Below are 14,140 nucleotides of genomic sequence, written 5' to 3' on the forward strand. Positions count from 1 at the left end.
TTCCTGTAAAATGGGAATGCTACCATTTGACCTGCTAATTTCATAAGACTGTTTTTAAAATTAGGTGCAACAAATCCCTTAAAATAATGAATTATGAAGTGATACCTAAACATGGCTAGTGTTGCATCATTATGTGTTTATTTCCAATATAAAAGAGAGGCTAACCTGGGAAGATTCATAGAAAAGCCACAGGCACTCTTTTTTAAAGCAATTTATTAGCTTCTTTCCTGTAAACCATACTATAGTATGTAAGTAAATTATGCTTGCTTACGCTTTAAAATGTAAAGAGATTTTTAAAAGTTGGACTTAATTTTAAGACACTTCACTTTGGTTCATCACTACTTGACAACTTTCTTTCCTCATAAACCAAGAGAATTTATTTTAAGATACTGTCTCCTTACACATCACTTAAGAGGAATAGTTTTATTATATTATAAAGAAAAAAATTCCTATTAGTAACTTGTGATTCTTAATGCCCAGGTAGTCAGTCTGTTTAATGAAAAGCTTAAACAAACTAGTCAAAACAAATACACCAAATAATGGCTAGGAGTTAGATGAGACAAAACATTTGGTAAAAACTACTTATTTTACTTAGAAAGGAAAACTAGGGTTGTTCATACTTACATAGAAGTTTAGGGATGGACCCATATCTGGGGTGACTTGAAAGGATTCCTGAAGATAAAAGGGTAGATATTCCTGAGTAACACTATTGGAGATAGACACATTTACATAATTAGAATATTTCATTTTCTATTAAAATAAAAAGGTTTATGCCAATGTTTATGCTAAATGTAAGAAAATGACACAAATAAGCAAACTATTTCTGTGAATCATAATCTTCATCTCTTCTAATGTGAGACAAAATAATAAACTTGGAATTGCAGTATAAAGACAGATCTATTTCTCAGCAGCTTTGGGCAACCCACAAAGATAAAAGGAAAGATCAGTATGGACTACCTTTAAATACTACCTGACAACATTAGCTCTCTCCATAACCCCAGAGAGGTCTAAGACTAGAACTACCGGGCGCCTGGGTGGCTCAGTTGGTTAAGTGGCCAACTTCGGCTCAGGTCATGATCTCGCGGTCCGTGAGTTCGAGCCCCGCGTCGGGCTCTGTGTTGACAGCACAGAGCCTGGAGCCTGTTTCAGATTCTGTGTCTCCCTCTCTCTGACCCTCCCCCTTTCATGCTCTGTCTCTCTCTCTGTCTCAAAAATAAATAAACGTTTAAAAAAAAAAAAAGATATAACTACTTAAAACAGAAAACCAAAGCGCCTCGGTGCTCAGTCGGTTAAGCGCTGGACTCATTCAGCCCAGATCAGGATCTCAGTTTTTGAGTTCAAGCCCTGCATCTGGCTCTGCATTGACAGTGCAGACAGAGCCTGCCTGGGATTCTGTCTCCTACTCTGCCTCTCCCCCACTAGTTCTCGCTCTCAAAATTAAATAAACCTTTTTTTAAAAGAGAGAGAAAACCAAGTAAATCCAACATTAAGAGAAAAATGAAATCCAAATGACTCTATAATCTATTAGCACAGGTGAATTTATTAGCAAGATCACTGGAAACAAAGTCAATACACAAAAAAAATATGTATCATTTCTATATACTAAAGACAAACAAACGAACCACACTTTTTGAAAGATACAAAACAATCAAAGATCCAGGAGTAATCTAATGAAAATTTCAAAGATTTGTACCCTGCAAACTACAAAACTTACGGACAGAAATGAAAGCTACAGGGAGGAACATACCATGTCCATGAAATGAAAGACTAAATATTGTAAATATGGCAATTCTCCATAAATTCAATGCAATCCCGATTAAAAATCAAAGACAGTGTTCCTAGAAGTTGAAAAACTTATTCTAAAAATCATGTGGAAATACAACAAGGCAATATTGAAAAACAACAAAAAAATGGAAAACGGACTACCAACAAATATCGAGATCTATGATAAAGCTAGAGTAATTAAGACTGTCCTAAGCGCAAGAACAGATAAACCGACCAAAACCAGAAGAGAGTCCAGAAACAGGTCCACACATAGTCACTTATGAAAAAGGCAACACTGCACGCAGTGAGAAAGACAGTTCTTTCAAAATATGGTGCCGAGTCACCTTCATAAACATAAGGGGGTAAAATGTACCTTGATCCCACCTCATACAACATAGGCATACCTCAGAAATACTGAAGGTTCAGTTCAAGAGCACCATGATAAAGCGAGAAAAGCAAAAAAGCAAGTCAAATGATTTTTTTTTGTTTCCCAGTGCATATAAAAATATTTATGCTATACTGTAATCTTTTTTTTAATGTTTTATTTATTTTTGAGAGAGACAGCATGAATGGGGGAGGGGCAGAAAGAGGGGGAGACACAGACTCTGAAACAGGCTCTAGGCTCTCAGCTGTCAGCACAGAGCCCAACGCGGAGCTCAAACTCAAAAACTGAGAGATCATGACCTGACCTGAAGTCAAACACTCAACCGAGACACCCAGGCGCCCCTGTAATCTTAAGTGTACAACAGCATTATGTCTAAAAAATAAAATACTTTATTGCTAAGAAATGCTAACCATCGTCTGAGCTTTTAGAGTTGTAATCACTGATCACAGATCACTACAACAAATACAATAAGGAGAACATCTGAAATATTGTGAGAACTGCCAAAATGTCAGAGACACAAAGTGAGCAAATGCTATTGAAAAAATGGTGCTAAGACTTGTTCAGAGCAGGGTTGCCACAAACCTTAGAGATTTGTAAAGAGTGTAAAATCTGTGAAGTGCCATAAAGCAAAGCACAACAAAACAAGATATGCCTGTATTCAAAAACAATTCCAGATACTTGAAAATTTAAGTGGGAAAAAAATAAAACTTATAGAAAAAAAGCATAAGAGATTCTTCATGTCCATTTATTTATTTATTTATTTATTTATTTATTTATTTATTTTAACGTTTATTTATTTTTGAGACAGAGAGAGACAGAGCATGAACAAGGGGAGGAGGAGAGAGAGGAGGAGACACAGAATCTGAAACAGGCTCCAGGCTCTGAGCTGTCAGCACAGAGCCTGACGCGGGGCTCGAACTCATGGACCGTGAGATCATGACCTGAGCTGAAGTCAGACACTTAACCGACCAAGCCACCCAGGCGGCCCTCTTCATGTCCTTTTAATAGCCAAAGATCTCAGAGCACAAAAAACCCTCATCATAAAAAAATATGATAAATTAGACTTGATCATATTGAGAACTAGTTAATCAGTGGGAAAAAAATAATATCACAATACATGTATCTGACAAAAGACTCACTTTCAGAACATACAGAAAACTCTCACAAAACCAACAGAAAAAGAAAATGCAATGGAAAAATAGACAACAGACTTGAACAGACACTTCACAAAAAAAGAATATATTCAAGTGAGCTATAAACAAAAGAAAAGGTCCTCAACTTCATTTGTCATCAGAGATGCAAATTAAAACCACAATGCAATCAGTATCACTATTCACTCAACACAATGGCCAGAATTCTGGAAATAGGAAGTGTTGGTGGTAATGTGACACAAATAAAACTCTACTAATAAATTGGCGTGAGAGTGTAAATAGGTCTAAACAATCTAGAAAGTTTGGCAGTTATCTACCAAAGCTAAATATATACATAATCTACGACCCAGCAAAATGTCTACCAAAAGATGCTGTCTGTATTCATAAGAGAACTATTTGTAATAGTCAAAACTGTGAACTACCCAACTGCCACTGTACAAGATGGATAAGCTGCTGTGGTGTATTTACACAGCAGAAAACTACATGGCAACAAGAATATATAATCTACAATTACATGCAACAATGTGGGTGAATCTAGCGATGTGCTGGAAAACCAGCTCTCCAAATAACCAGTCCTGATTTGTAATGATCAGCTGCCGTGGAATAAATGCTTGCACCATGACCGATGTCAGCTATCAATAGTTTAAAAATTGGCTTGCCAAGTTCTTAAAAATTTAACAACCAGCTCTCTGGAGGTGGTATAAGCCAGTTCCGATATACCACTGAACAAATCTTATAACACTGAAAAAAAGTGTACAAAAGAGTACTTACTTGTATAATTTCACATATACAAAGTATAAAAACAGAACTAAATTATGCTATCAGCCTCAGTTACACAAGTGAGATAAGGAGGAAAAGGAAGATGGTAACAATACCCACTTTCATACAAGAGTTGTTCCTTCATTCTGTCACCAAATAGTTACATACCGCTTACAACAGACACTATGTACTAGGAAGTAGAACAGAACAAGGAACAAGATGCTCTCTTTACCACCTCACAGAGTTTTTACAGTCTAGAGAGAGAATGAAGGCAATACAGCGTGGTCTTATTTATCCACTCAAATATCTGAGTATCTACTACATGCACTGTGCCCAGTGGTCAATGCCAGAGACAGTCTGTTTCCTAAAGGGAAGTAGCAGGAATAGAGGCAAATAGACTTGTCGAAGGTTAATTCAACACTCTTGACAACAGATGGTGGCATTAATTATAGCGGCTGTGCAGATGGAGGTGAACAGTTCACAGAGATATTTAAGAGCTGGACTAGAATGGACATTTATTCCACAAGGCAAGTAAGAGGTAGAAGTTAAGGATAATGTCTCAGTGTCCTGAAGAGTGATACCATTCAGACATGGAGAAAATAGAGAAACTGGTTTTCGGGGGGGGGGGGGGGGGGGGCGCGGAAATGAACTCAGTTTGGGATGCAATATGTCAGTGTGAGGAACCTGTGAGGAGGTCCATCCATGTAAAGATATGCAGAATATGGTTCTGGAGCAGGTGTCTAGGCTAGGGATAATCATGGGGATTTAGAGCAATACATGGTCTCTGAAGCCCAGTTATTACCGGGTTAACAGTGTATATACGGACTGAAGACTGAAAGTCAAAGCAGAATTCTGAAGAACACAGGTGGAGGATGAAAACCCACACTATTAAGTACCAACAGATCATAGATTTTGGTCTTTTAGTGCTAGCTACTAAAAACAGTGTATAGTATAGATCAGGCACCCAAAAACCATGAAAAAATGGAGGAGGTGCCACAGGCAGGAGAAAAATCAGAATATGCTGTCATAGAAGCCTAGGGGAGAGAATGTTTCAAAGACTGGTTAAAGTCCTATAACCAACAAGAACAGAAACTGCCCATGGAATTTAAGTAACAAGGAGGTTGTATTGGTAACGGTTCAAAGTTTTGGTAAATGTCAGGGGCACCTGGGTGGCTCGGTCGGTTAAGTGTCCAACTCTTGATTCTGGCTCAGGTCATGATCTCTCGGCTCTTGGACTGGGCCCCACGCTGGGCTCTGTGCTGACAGCATGGAGGCTGCTTGGGATTCTCTCTCTCTTCCAAAATAAACAAACTTAAAAGTTTTGGTAAATGTTGGAACATATGCAGAATTTTTTGACACATGGGTTTTGCAATGGGTTAAAAGAAGTTAAAAGTGAAGTGCTCATTCATGAAGTCTGGCTTCAAATGCGAGACAGCTGGGAAGAGTTGGAAAGGGACAGGAGGAAAGGTTTTTCTTTTTCATGTTCTCACGTTAAAACAGACCCGGACATGTTTAAATGTTTTCATAGAAAGAGATTGAGTAGTGATGGAGCAGCTAAGACTACGTGGAGTATGACACTGTGGATGAAAGCATATACAAAACGTTAGGTATTTTGATTAAATGCAAAATGTCTTGATGGATTTTGGATTCTCTTCCTAAAGTCTTTTCCAATTTCTTTCTTTTCTTTTAAATAATTTATTTATTAATGCTTATTTATTTTTGAGAGAGAGCGAGCGCAAGCAGGGGAGGTGCAGAGAGACGGGGAGATGAGGATCTGAGGCAAACTCTGTGCTGACAGCAGAGAGCCCAACATGGGGCTCGAACTCATGAACTGTGAGATCATGAATGGAGTGGAAGTTGGGCACTCAATCGACTGAGCCACCCGGGCACCCTCCAATCTCTTTCTTTGAGACTGACTTTTTTATTAGAATACTGCACCCAAAACAAATCTTTAATACAACAATAATAAAACGTCTTAATCCTGGGAAAGTTACCTGAGTAATATATCATTCAATGTTGTTTTTTATATTTTTTATTCCAAATTATCAAAACCCTAAGAGTAACAACAAACTGACAGTTATTACACATATTATATAATAAACATGATTCCATAAACTAAGTTAAATCATTTTCAGCAATTCAATCTTTCTAAAAAATGGATAATGGAATTCTACTGTAAGGCTCCAGGCTCAGACATTAAGGACAATTACAGAGGCAGATTCTGGAACAATACTCTTGATTATGGTATGACTTTTGCAAATGAAACCACAGAGGCACAAACTGCCACTGATGACAAGTCAAATAATGAATCACCAAATGGTGACTAAGAATCCAGGAAGATTTTAGCTGTAAGAAAAATGTGTCTCCTAAGTTACAGGTTCTAACAGTTTCAGTGGGATTCACTTCATCCAGAAGCAGTTCTATCATGAAATATCTGCAACTAAAACAAGGGAATTTCTGCTTCAGTTAGCTGTATCATTAGTTATGTGTAGGAGCAAGGCATTTCTTTTTAAAAAAATTTTTTTTTTTTTCAACGTTTATTTATTTTTGGGACAGAGAGAGACAGAGCATGAACGGGGGAGGGGCAGAGAGAGAGGGAGACACAGAATCGGAAACAGGCTCCAGGCTCTGAGCCATCAGCCCAGAGCCCGACGCGGGGCTCGAACTCACGGACCGCGAGATCGTGACCTGGCTGAAGTCGGACGCTTAACCGACTGCGCCACCCAGGCGCCCCGAGGAGCAAGGCATTTCTAAGTCAAGCAGGGTGCTGGCTTCAGCAGCACATATACCAAGCCAAGCAGGTGCAAACAAAAACAAAACAGCAGGGGTGAGATTTTATTGTTAAAGCTAGAAGGTCTATCTAAATGAGGAGGTACAATCTGATTCTCCTAACCACTACCACTTCTGCCTTAACCTTCAAGCTCTCCAGTCTCCTACTCTACCGAGGCTCAAAAGCTCCAAGAGTTTCTACCCTGTTCTGGGACACCTCATTCCAGGGATATATAGTTCACAAAATAAATGTAATAACCATTTAATTTTAACATGTGGATACTGAAAAGACTTAAAAATTACACTCAATATCCACACATGAATGCACCATAATATTCACGCCAAGAGAATCTGGGACAAAAAGTGTCCCCCCACCTCTCCATACTATAAGACAAAGCTCTGGTTCAAGGAGCTAGGGAGCCACTGATCTTTAAGACAGTGTAGAAGAATCACCTGAAGTTTGTTAAAACACAGATACCTGGGCCCTACCTTGAGATTCTGATTAAGGAGGTCTGGGATAGGGCCCATGAACTTGCATTTCTTTAAAAAAAAATTTTTTTTATGTTTGCTTATTTTTTGAGAGAGAGAGACAGAGCACAAGCAGGGCAGGGGTAGAGGCAGAGGGAGACAGAGAATCCGAAGCAGGTTCCAGGCTCTGAGCTGTCAGCACACAGCCCGATGCAGGGCTCAAACTCACAGACTGCAAGATCATGACCTGAGCTAAAGTTGGACACTCAACCGACTGAGCCACCCAGGAGCCCCTGAATTTGCATTTCTAACAAGATCCTAGGTGACAGTGATGTCGATGGCCTTTCCCAGACCAGGTTTGTCTCTCTAGCTGTTTGCAAACCTTCTTCAGGTTTTTAGTTACTTCGCTCTTGTAGATTGTTAATGTTGCTACAGCAAAGGAAAACATCAAATTTTCAAATCAAGACATCTGAGTCTGTGGGTCCACAGACACATAACTCTCCTGAGAAGTGTATCAGTGATCATGTTTAATACATTACACTTTATCTAAAAATGAGGAAAATAACATGCTAAGTAAATTTGAAGTTTAAATATTTACCTTTACTAATTAATCCTTGAGTGATCAACATACTTGTTGCAGCCAAAGGCACAGCTAGAAGAGAAAAAAGAATTTGTCAACATCAACAAAACAGATTTTGTCCAAGTTCATTAGGAAAAATGTGTATCAGTAAAACCATCTAGGAAGTATGTTGCACAATTAAGATCTTTAAAAAAAGATTTTTCCATTTTTAAAAGTTGTATTATACATAGTCAATAAAAACATAAAAGAAACATTTTAAGTTTAAGAAAATATTACAAAACATTAAACAATATAATTCAAGAACCATCTACATTTGACTTTAAAAGAACCTAAATCAAGAACCATCTAGATCCGGCTTTAAAAGAACCATTCATTAGTATCAATTAAGACAACACAGTAAATAGTGACTAAAAACTCTGCATTCGGTAAGAAGGAATACATTAACAAGAGGCAAGAAGTATTATTACAAATAAGAGCCACTACTGAATAATTACTCAACTCCATGGACCGTGCTAAGCGCCTTACGTACATTTTCTCACTTACTTTTCACTATCTCTGTAACATACAGTACTTTTTATTACCACCTTTTAAAGATATGGAAACTGAAGCTTAGAGATGTTAAGTAATTTGCTCAAGGCCATACAGCTACTTCAATGGCAGGTTCCAGATTCTAATAGTCTGTCTCTCATACCAGACCTCAATCTTTCAAGTTCTAAAGTACGCTGCATGAACCAAAACACAAAATGTTATTTGTCTACAATTATACTGTGGCTGGGGCAAGAACAAGCATAGATTTTTCTTCTAAACCAGTGAATTCCTTAAAACTACATGAAATATTATATATTACAAAATATTAGTGTCAACTACATTAAAGAAAAAGTATCTATATATGTATATATACGCGTATGAATCCAGGCTGAAAAATCCAAAGCTCTCCATTAGAATCTCAAAGGAGCTCATAATTTAAAAATCACTGTTTTCGGGGCGCCTGGGTGGCGCAGTCGGTTAAGCGTCCGACTTCAGCCAGGTCACGATCTCGCGGTCTGTGAGTTCGAGCCCCACGTCGGGCTCTGGGCTGATGGCTCAGAGCCTGGAGCCTGTTTCGGATTCTGTGTCTCCCTCTCTCTCTGACCCTCCCCCGTTCATGCTCTGTCTCTCTCTGTCCCAAAAATAAATAAAAAACGTTGAAAAAAAAAATTTAAAAAAAAATAATAAAAATCACTGTTTTCAACACCAGCACTATCCAACAGAATTTTCTGTGATGATGGGAATAGCCTGTATCCATGTTTTCCAGTTAGTGTGCGGAAAAGGTTTAAAATAGGAACCCTGAGACTATCCTTTTTCATTTATGTATTTATTAAAAAAGTGTTTTTTACGTTTTATTGATTTTTGGGAGAGTGACAGACAGTGTGAGCTGGGGAGGGGCAGAAAGAAAGGGAGACATAGAAACTGAAGCAGGCTCCAGGCTCCAAGTGGTCAGCACAGAGCCACATGTGGGGCTGGAACTCATGAACCTTGAGATCATGACGTGAGCAGTCAGACACTTAACCAACGGGAGCCACCCAGGCGCCCTGAGACTGACTCTTAAGAAGACCTCCTTATAAGGTCTTTGGCTGATACGTGGGAATCTAACTGGTAAACAGTTCCCTGTGAGTGATCTAAAACTTTACCTGAATGGTAAGTGGCTCACTGCACCTAAACTGCTAATGCAAATACACTTGCTTTCCTTATGAGACTCTGGAATTTTGGTACCTTCTAGACTGAGGGTGTGTGTTTGTGACCAGCCCCCAGTAAAAACCCCAGGCACTGAGTCTATTGAGATTCCTCGACAGGTAATTCGTGTTATCCCAACCCCTAGCTGGAGAAACTTACATGCCCTTTAGTGTGTGACTCCACTACCAGAGGAGCCTTGGAAGCCTTGGCCTGGTACCCCTGGTCTCCTCTGGAGTTCACCCCATATTCCTTTCCTTTTGTTGATTTTGCCTTGTATCCTTTCTGTTATTTTAAATTTAAATAGCTACATGTGGCTGCTACCTTGAACAGCACAGTTCCAGACCAGGGGCTGGGAAACATTCTGTAAAAAACTAGAGGTAAATATTTTAGGTTTTGTGGGCCCCAGGTCTCTCTGTCCCATCTACTCAACTTTTAAAGCAAAAGCACCAAGACAATAGTAAACAAATGAACACAGATGTAGTCCACTAAAACATTATTTATGGATGCAAACATAAATTTCATGTAATTTTCACATGTAACAAAATATTCTTTTCTTTTTTTTCAACTATTTAAAACTAAACACATAAAAACTATTCTCAGCCCAGAGCCATACAAAAACAGATTTGGCCCTTTTAGGCTATGGTTTGTTCAACTCTGATCTAGAATACATGAACAATTTAAGAACTAAGGTAATTAAGATGTTCAAATTATTAGAGATTGCATGATTAAAATCCATAAAGTTAGAAGAGGGCATTAGCTTTGCCATCAGAAACAATCTGCAGGAACCCTAAGGTTTGAATCCCTAGTCTACTACTTACAAATGGATTTCACCTTTGCTAGAAAAATGCTTTAAGATTCATTAAAATACCTTCAGGTATTTTCATTTAAAGTTTTTTGAAAGATAAGTCCGTTTTAATTATTGCATCAGTACAATTTGTAATCATTCTTTTCCTTCAGCTTGATTCAAGAATTGCAACATGAAGGATTCAAGAATCATACAAGAATAAAAAGTGTTGAGTCAGTTGGCCGTCTCTACAAAGGACAATGCTATCCCCATTTCACTGTCCTTAGGCCAACATGGTATAATGCCAAGAGTAAGTTTGGTTAAGAAGATTCTAGTACTGGGGCGCCTGGGTGGCTTAGTTGGCTAAGCGTCCAACTTCGGTTCAGGTCATGATCCCACACTTTGTGAGTTCAAGCCCCACGATGGACTCTGTGCTGACAGCTCAGAGCCTGGAGCCTGCTTAGGATTCTGTGTCTCATTCTCTCTCTGCCCCTCCCCGTCTTGTGCTCTGTCTCTCTCAAAACTAAATAAACGTTAAAAAAAACAAAAACAAAAGATTCTAGTACTAGTTTTGCCATTCACCACTATGTCTTTGCATAAATCTCTTAACTTCTTTTAATGTTATAAAGGATAACGGTTTAGAACTAAGGTCTCTCTGGAGCGCCTGTGTGGCTCAGTGGGTTAAGAGTCTGACTCGATTTCACATCATTGGTGAGATCAAGCCCCATGTTGGGCTCTGCACTGGCAGCTTGGAAGCTGCTTGGGATTCTCTCTCCCTCTCTCTCTGTCCCTCCCCTGCTAGTGCAAACTCACACTCTCCCTCTCTCAAAATAAATAAACTTAAAAAAAAAAAAAAAAAAAAAAAGAGGGGCACCTAGGGGGCTCAGTTGGCTGAGCGTCCGACTTTGGCCCAGGTCATGATCTTGTGGTTCACAAATCTGAGCCCCACATTGGGCTCTGTGCTGACAGCTCGGAGCCTGGAGCCTGCTTTGGACTCTATGTCTCATGCTCTCTGCCCCTCCCCCACTCACGCTCAGTGTCTCTCTCTCTCTCTCTCAAAAATAATTCAAAAAATTAAAAAAAAAAAAGAATTAAGGTCTAATTCACGTATTCTGTCACAGTAAAAGGGAACGGTAAACTGAAACAGACTTCAGAGATTTCTAGTCTTTAACTGGAGTAAAGGGATACTCAGAAGAGTAAGTCATGTGCCCAAAGCAACACAGATAGGTAGTCTGTGGTAGAGCTGAAACTAAAACCCAAGTCTCTTGGCTCCCTGGTCCATGGCCTTATTCCACTGCGGTGCATGACTCCTATTTCAAGATCTGGCCCTCAGGCTATGGTTCCCTCAACTCCCGCAACTCTATTTGCTCTATTTGCTCTATTGTGTCAAGTGGCAGCTGGGTGGCTCAGTCAGTTCAAAGTCTTGACTGGCTCAGGTCATGAACTCACAAGGTTTGTGAGCTGGAGCCTCACATCAGGCTTACTGCTATCAGCTGCCGTCAGCACAGAGCCAGCTTCGGATCCTCTGTCCCCCTTTCTCTCTGACCCTCCCTTGTACACACGCTTTCTCTCTCAAAATTAAACATTAAAAAATAATAATAATCTGTTTCTTTTGGCAAATGAATAATACTGCTGACTGAAAGCTATTTTGCATTATGACCACAGTCCCAACCATATCCAATACAAGGACTCCTAAAATTCCTTAAACTATTCTCCTCTTACAATAGCAAAATGCCACATTAAATTCATAATAGTACCCAACTGAACCTTTTATTTCATTAATCACAGTAGCATTAACCATTTAATAAAGAAAACACCTACAAAATAAATTGAATTAATCCCCATAATCCCATGAAATGAGTTGTTATCCCCATTTCACAGATAAGGAAACTGAGGCATACAGGCATCAGGTACTTGCCCAAAATCTCATAGCTAATAAATAAGTGATGGGGCTGGGATTTGGATCCAGACAAGGGACCAAAGTCTATACTCATCATTCACTATACTGTTTCATTTGAAAACCAGTAGAACACATGTATATGATCCACAAAATCCATAAATGATACATAAAACCAGTATGAATTCATACATCTTTTCAATAATACCAGAGACTTAGAACTACTGTAACATGTAATACACACTAAACTGACCTCTTATGTATATTCTTCCATTACCTGTATGTTTGGGCAGGGGTATAGCCATTTTTTTGTTAGTGCATAGGGCCACAATGTCAAGCAACTAGAAGTAAGATCCCTTCATAGCTACACTTTAAAATGACCCCTAGACCAAATCTAATTTTAAACCAAGATGAATATATTTAATTGATCTAAAAATTATGTAAAAATTACCTTAGTAAGTACTTTTTCTACCCATTCCTATTTTCATCACACCTTTTTTTTAAAATCACTGGACATAAGATGATACTCCCCAAAGTAACATGGATTCCATGAATTCATTTATACGTTAACAACATCACATATTGCATATTTAACATATGTTAAACACACACGTCCTTATAAGATACAAATGTTAATGTACAAAACTCCCTGATGCATGACTGTTAGTTCTCCTGGTAATTGTACACTGAATTGCCTATCATCTGTGGCTACAGCCAAGGTTCTGTTTTCTATATTTGATGTTATTACAATATGCAACACCTAGCCTATCTCTGTTTTAAAAATAATCATCACAGGGGCGCCTGGGTCGCTCGGTCGGTTAAGCATCCGACTTCGGCTCAGGTCATGATCTCACGGTCCGTGAGTTCGAGCCCCGCGTCGGGCTCTGTGCTGACAGCTCAGAGCCTGGAGCCTGTTTCAGATTCTGTGTCTCCCTCTCTCTCTGCCCCTCCTCATGCTCTGTCTCTCTCTGTCTCAAAAATAAATAAACGTTAAAAAAAAATAATAATAAAAAAAAAAATAATCATTATTAATGTACTAATATAAATTATTCAGTAATTTCCCAGTAACTCATATATGGTATATAACTAACGACCTGGGTTTTAGCCTCTCCTTATTACATGCTTTCTAACTTGTGATTACTGGGTTTTTTTTTTTAAGACTTTAAGTAGTCTCTACACCCAACGTGGGGCTCAAACTCAAAACCCTGAGATCAAGAGTCACATGTTCTATCTACCAACAGAGCTGGCCAGGCACCCTGTGATTAATCTGTTTTAATACACAGAATTACTGAGGCTTCTATTATTCATACACTACATGCCCTACTTTTAACAGCCAGGCATATATGAGTACTCTGCCTATTGATCACTGTTCTTCAATACTTTCAGCATAATGCTGTTAGAGCTATTTAGAATGTTAAACTTGTACAGGAACATGAATTTATCATCCAGAAATCTATCTAGACACCGTAGTAGCCATGTGGCCATGAGCCTAACATTACAATGATCTCAAACCCCCATGTACCAGACTGGTCTTTTCCTTAATTCTGTGTCAACAACAGACTTGAAAACAGATCACTTTATCTACTGTATGCAATCTACAAAGATAAAATATATGTTGCCAGAGTACAATTATGTTCCCAGAGAAATTATTCCCAAACTATGAGCCGTGAAAACCTTTTACAGGTCTTTGATCCATGATGACAATGAATCTAAAACAATTCTTCTCATCTGCAGATGCATCATCATCTAATTCTTACTCAGGTTCTTTCTAGCTTGAAAGCTCTGTAAGTCTCTGAATATTAGACTGAAGACAAAAGGCATAAGATTATGAGAGCTCCTATTATCTTCTTGGTCTTTGTTAATTCTTTTA

The 14,140-nt window shown here is 38.7% G+C and overlaps 1 protein-coding gene across 5 annotated transcripts in view; it reads right to left on the minus strand.

The window, feature by feature from the left end:
- OCIAD1 (OCIA domain containing 1) overlaps positions 1-14,140 on the minus strand; it is a 28,440-nt gene that overhangs the window by 9,223 nt on the left and 5,077 nt on the right. For all 5 annotated transcript variants that reach the window (XM_086705102.1, XM_086705101.1, XM_086705100.1 and 2 more), the window contains exons 4-5: positions 7,895-7,948; positions 625-672 (exon numbers count right to left, since the gene is read on the minus strand). In XM_086705102.1, coding sequence (XP_086561228.1) covers positions 625-672; positions 7,895-7,948 — 102 coding nt within the window. The remainder of the gene's footprint in view (positions 1-624; positions 673-7,894; positions 7,949-14,140) is intronic.

Source organism: Puma concolor, chromosome B1, assembly GCF_028749965.1.
Source record: "Puma concolor isolate L17-30 chromosome B1, mPumCon1.1.hap2, whole genome shotgun sequence".
Lineage (NCBI taxonomy): Eukaryota > Metazoa > Chordata > Mammalia > Carnivora > Felidae > Puma > Puma concolor.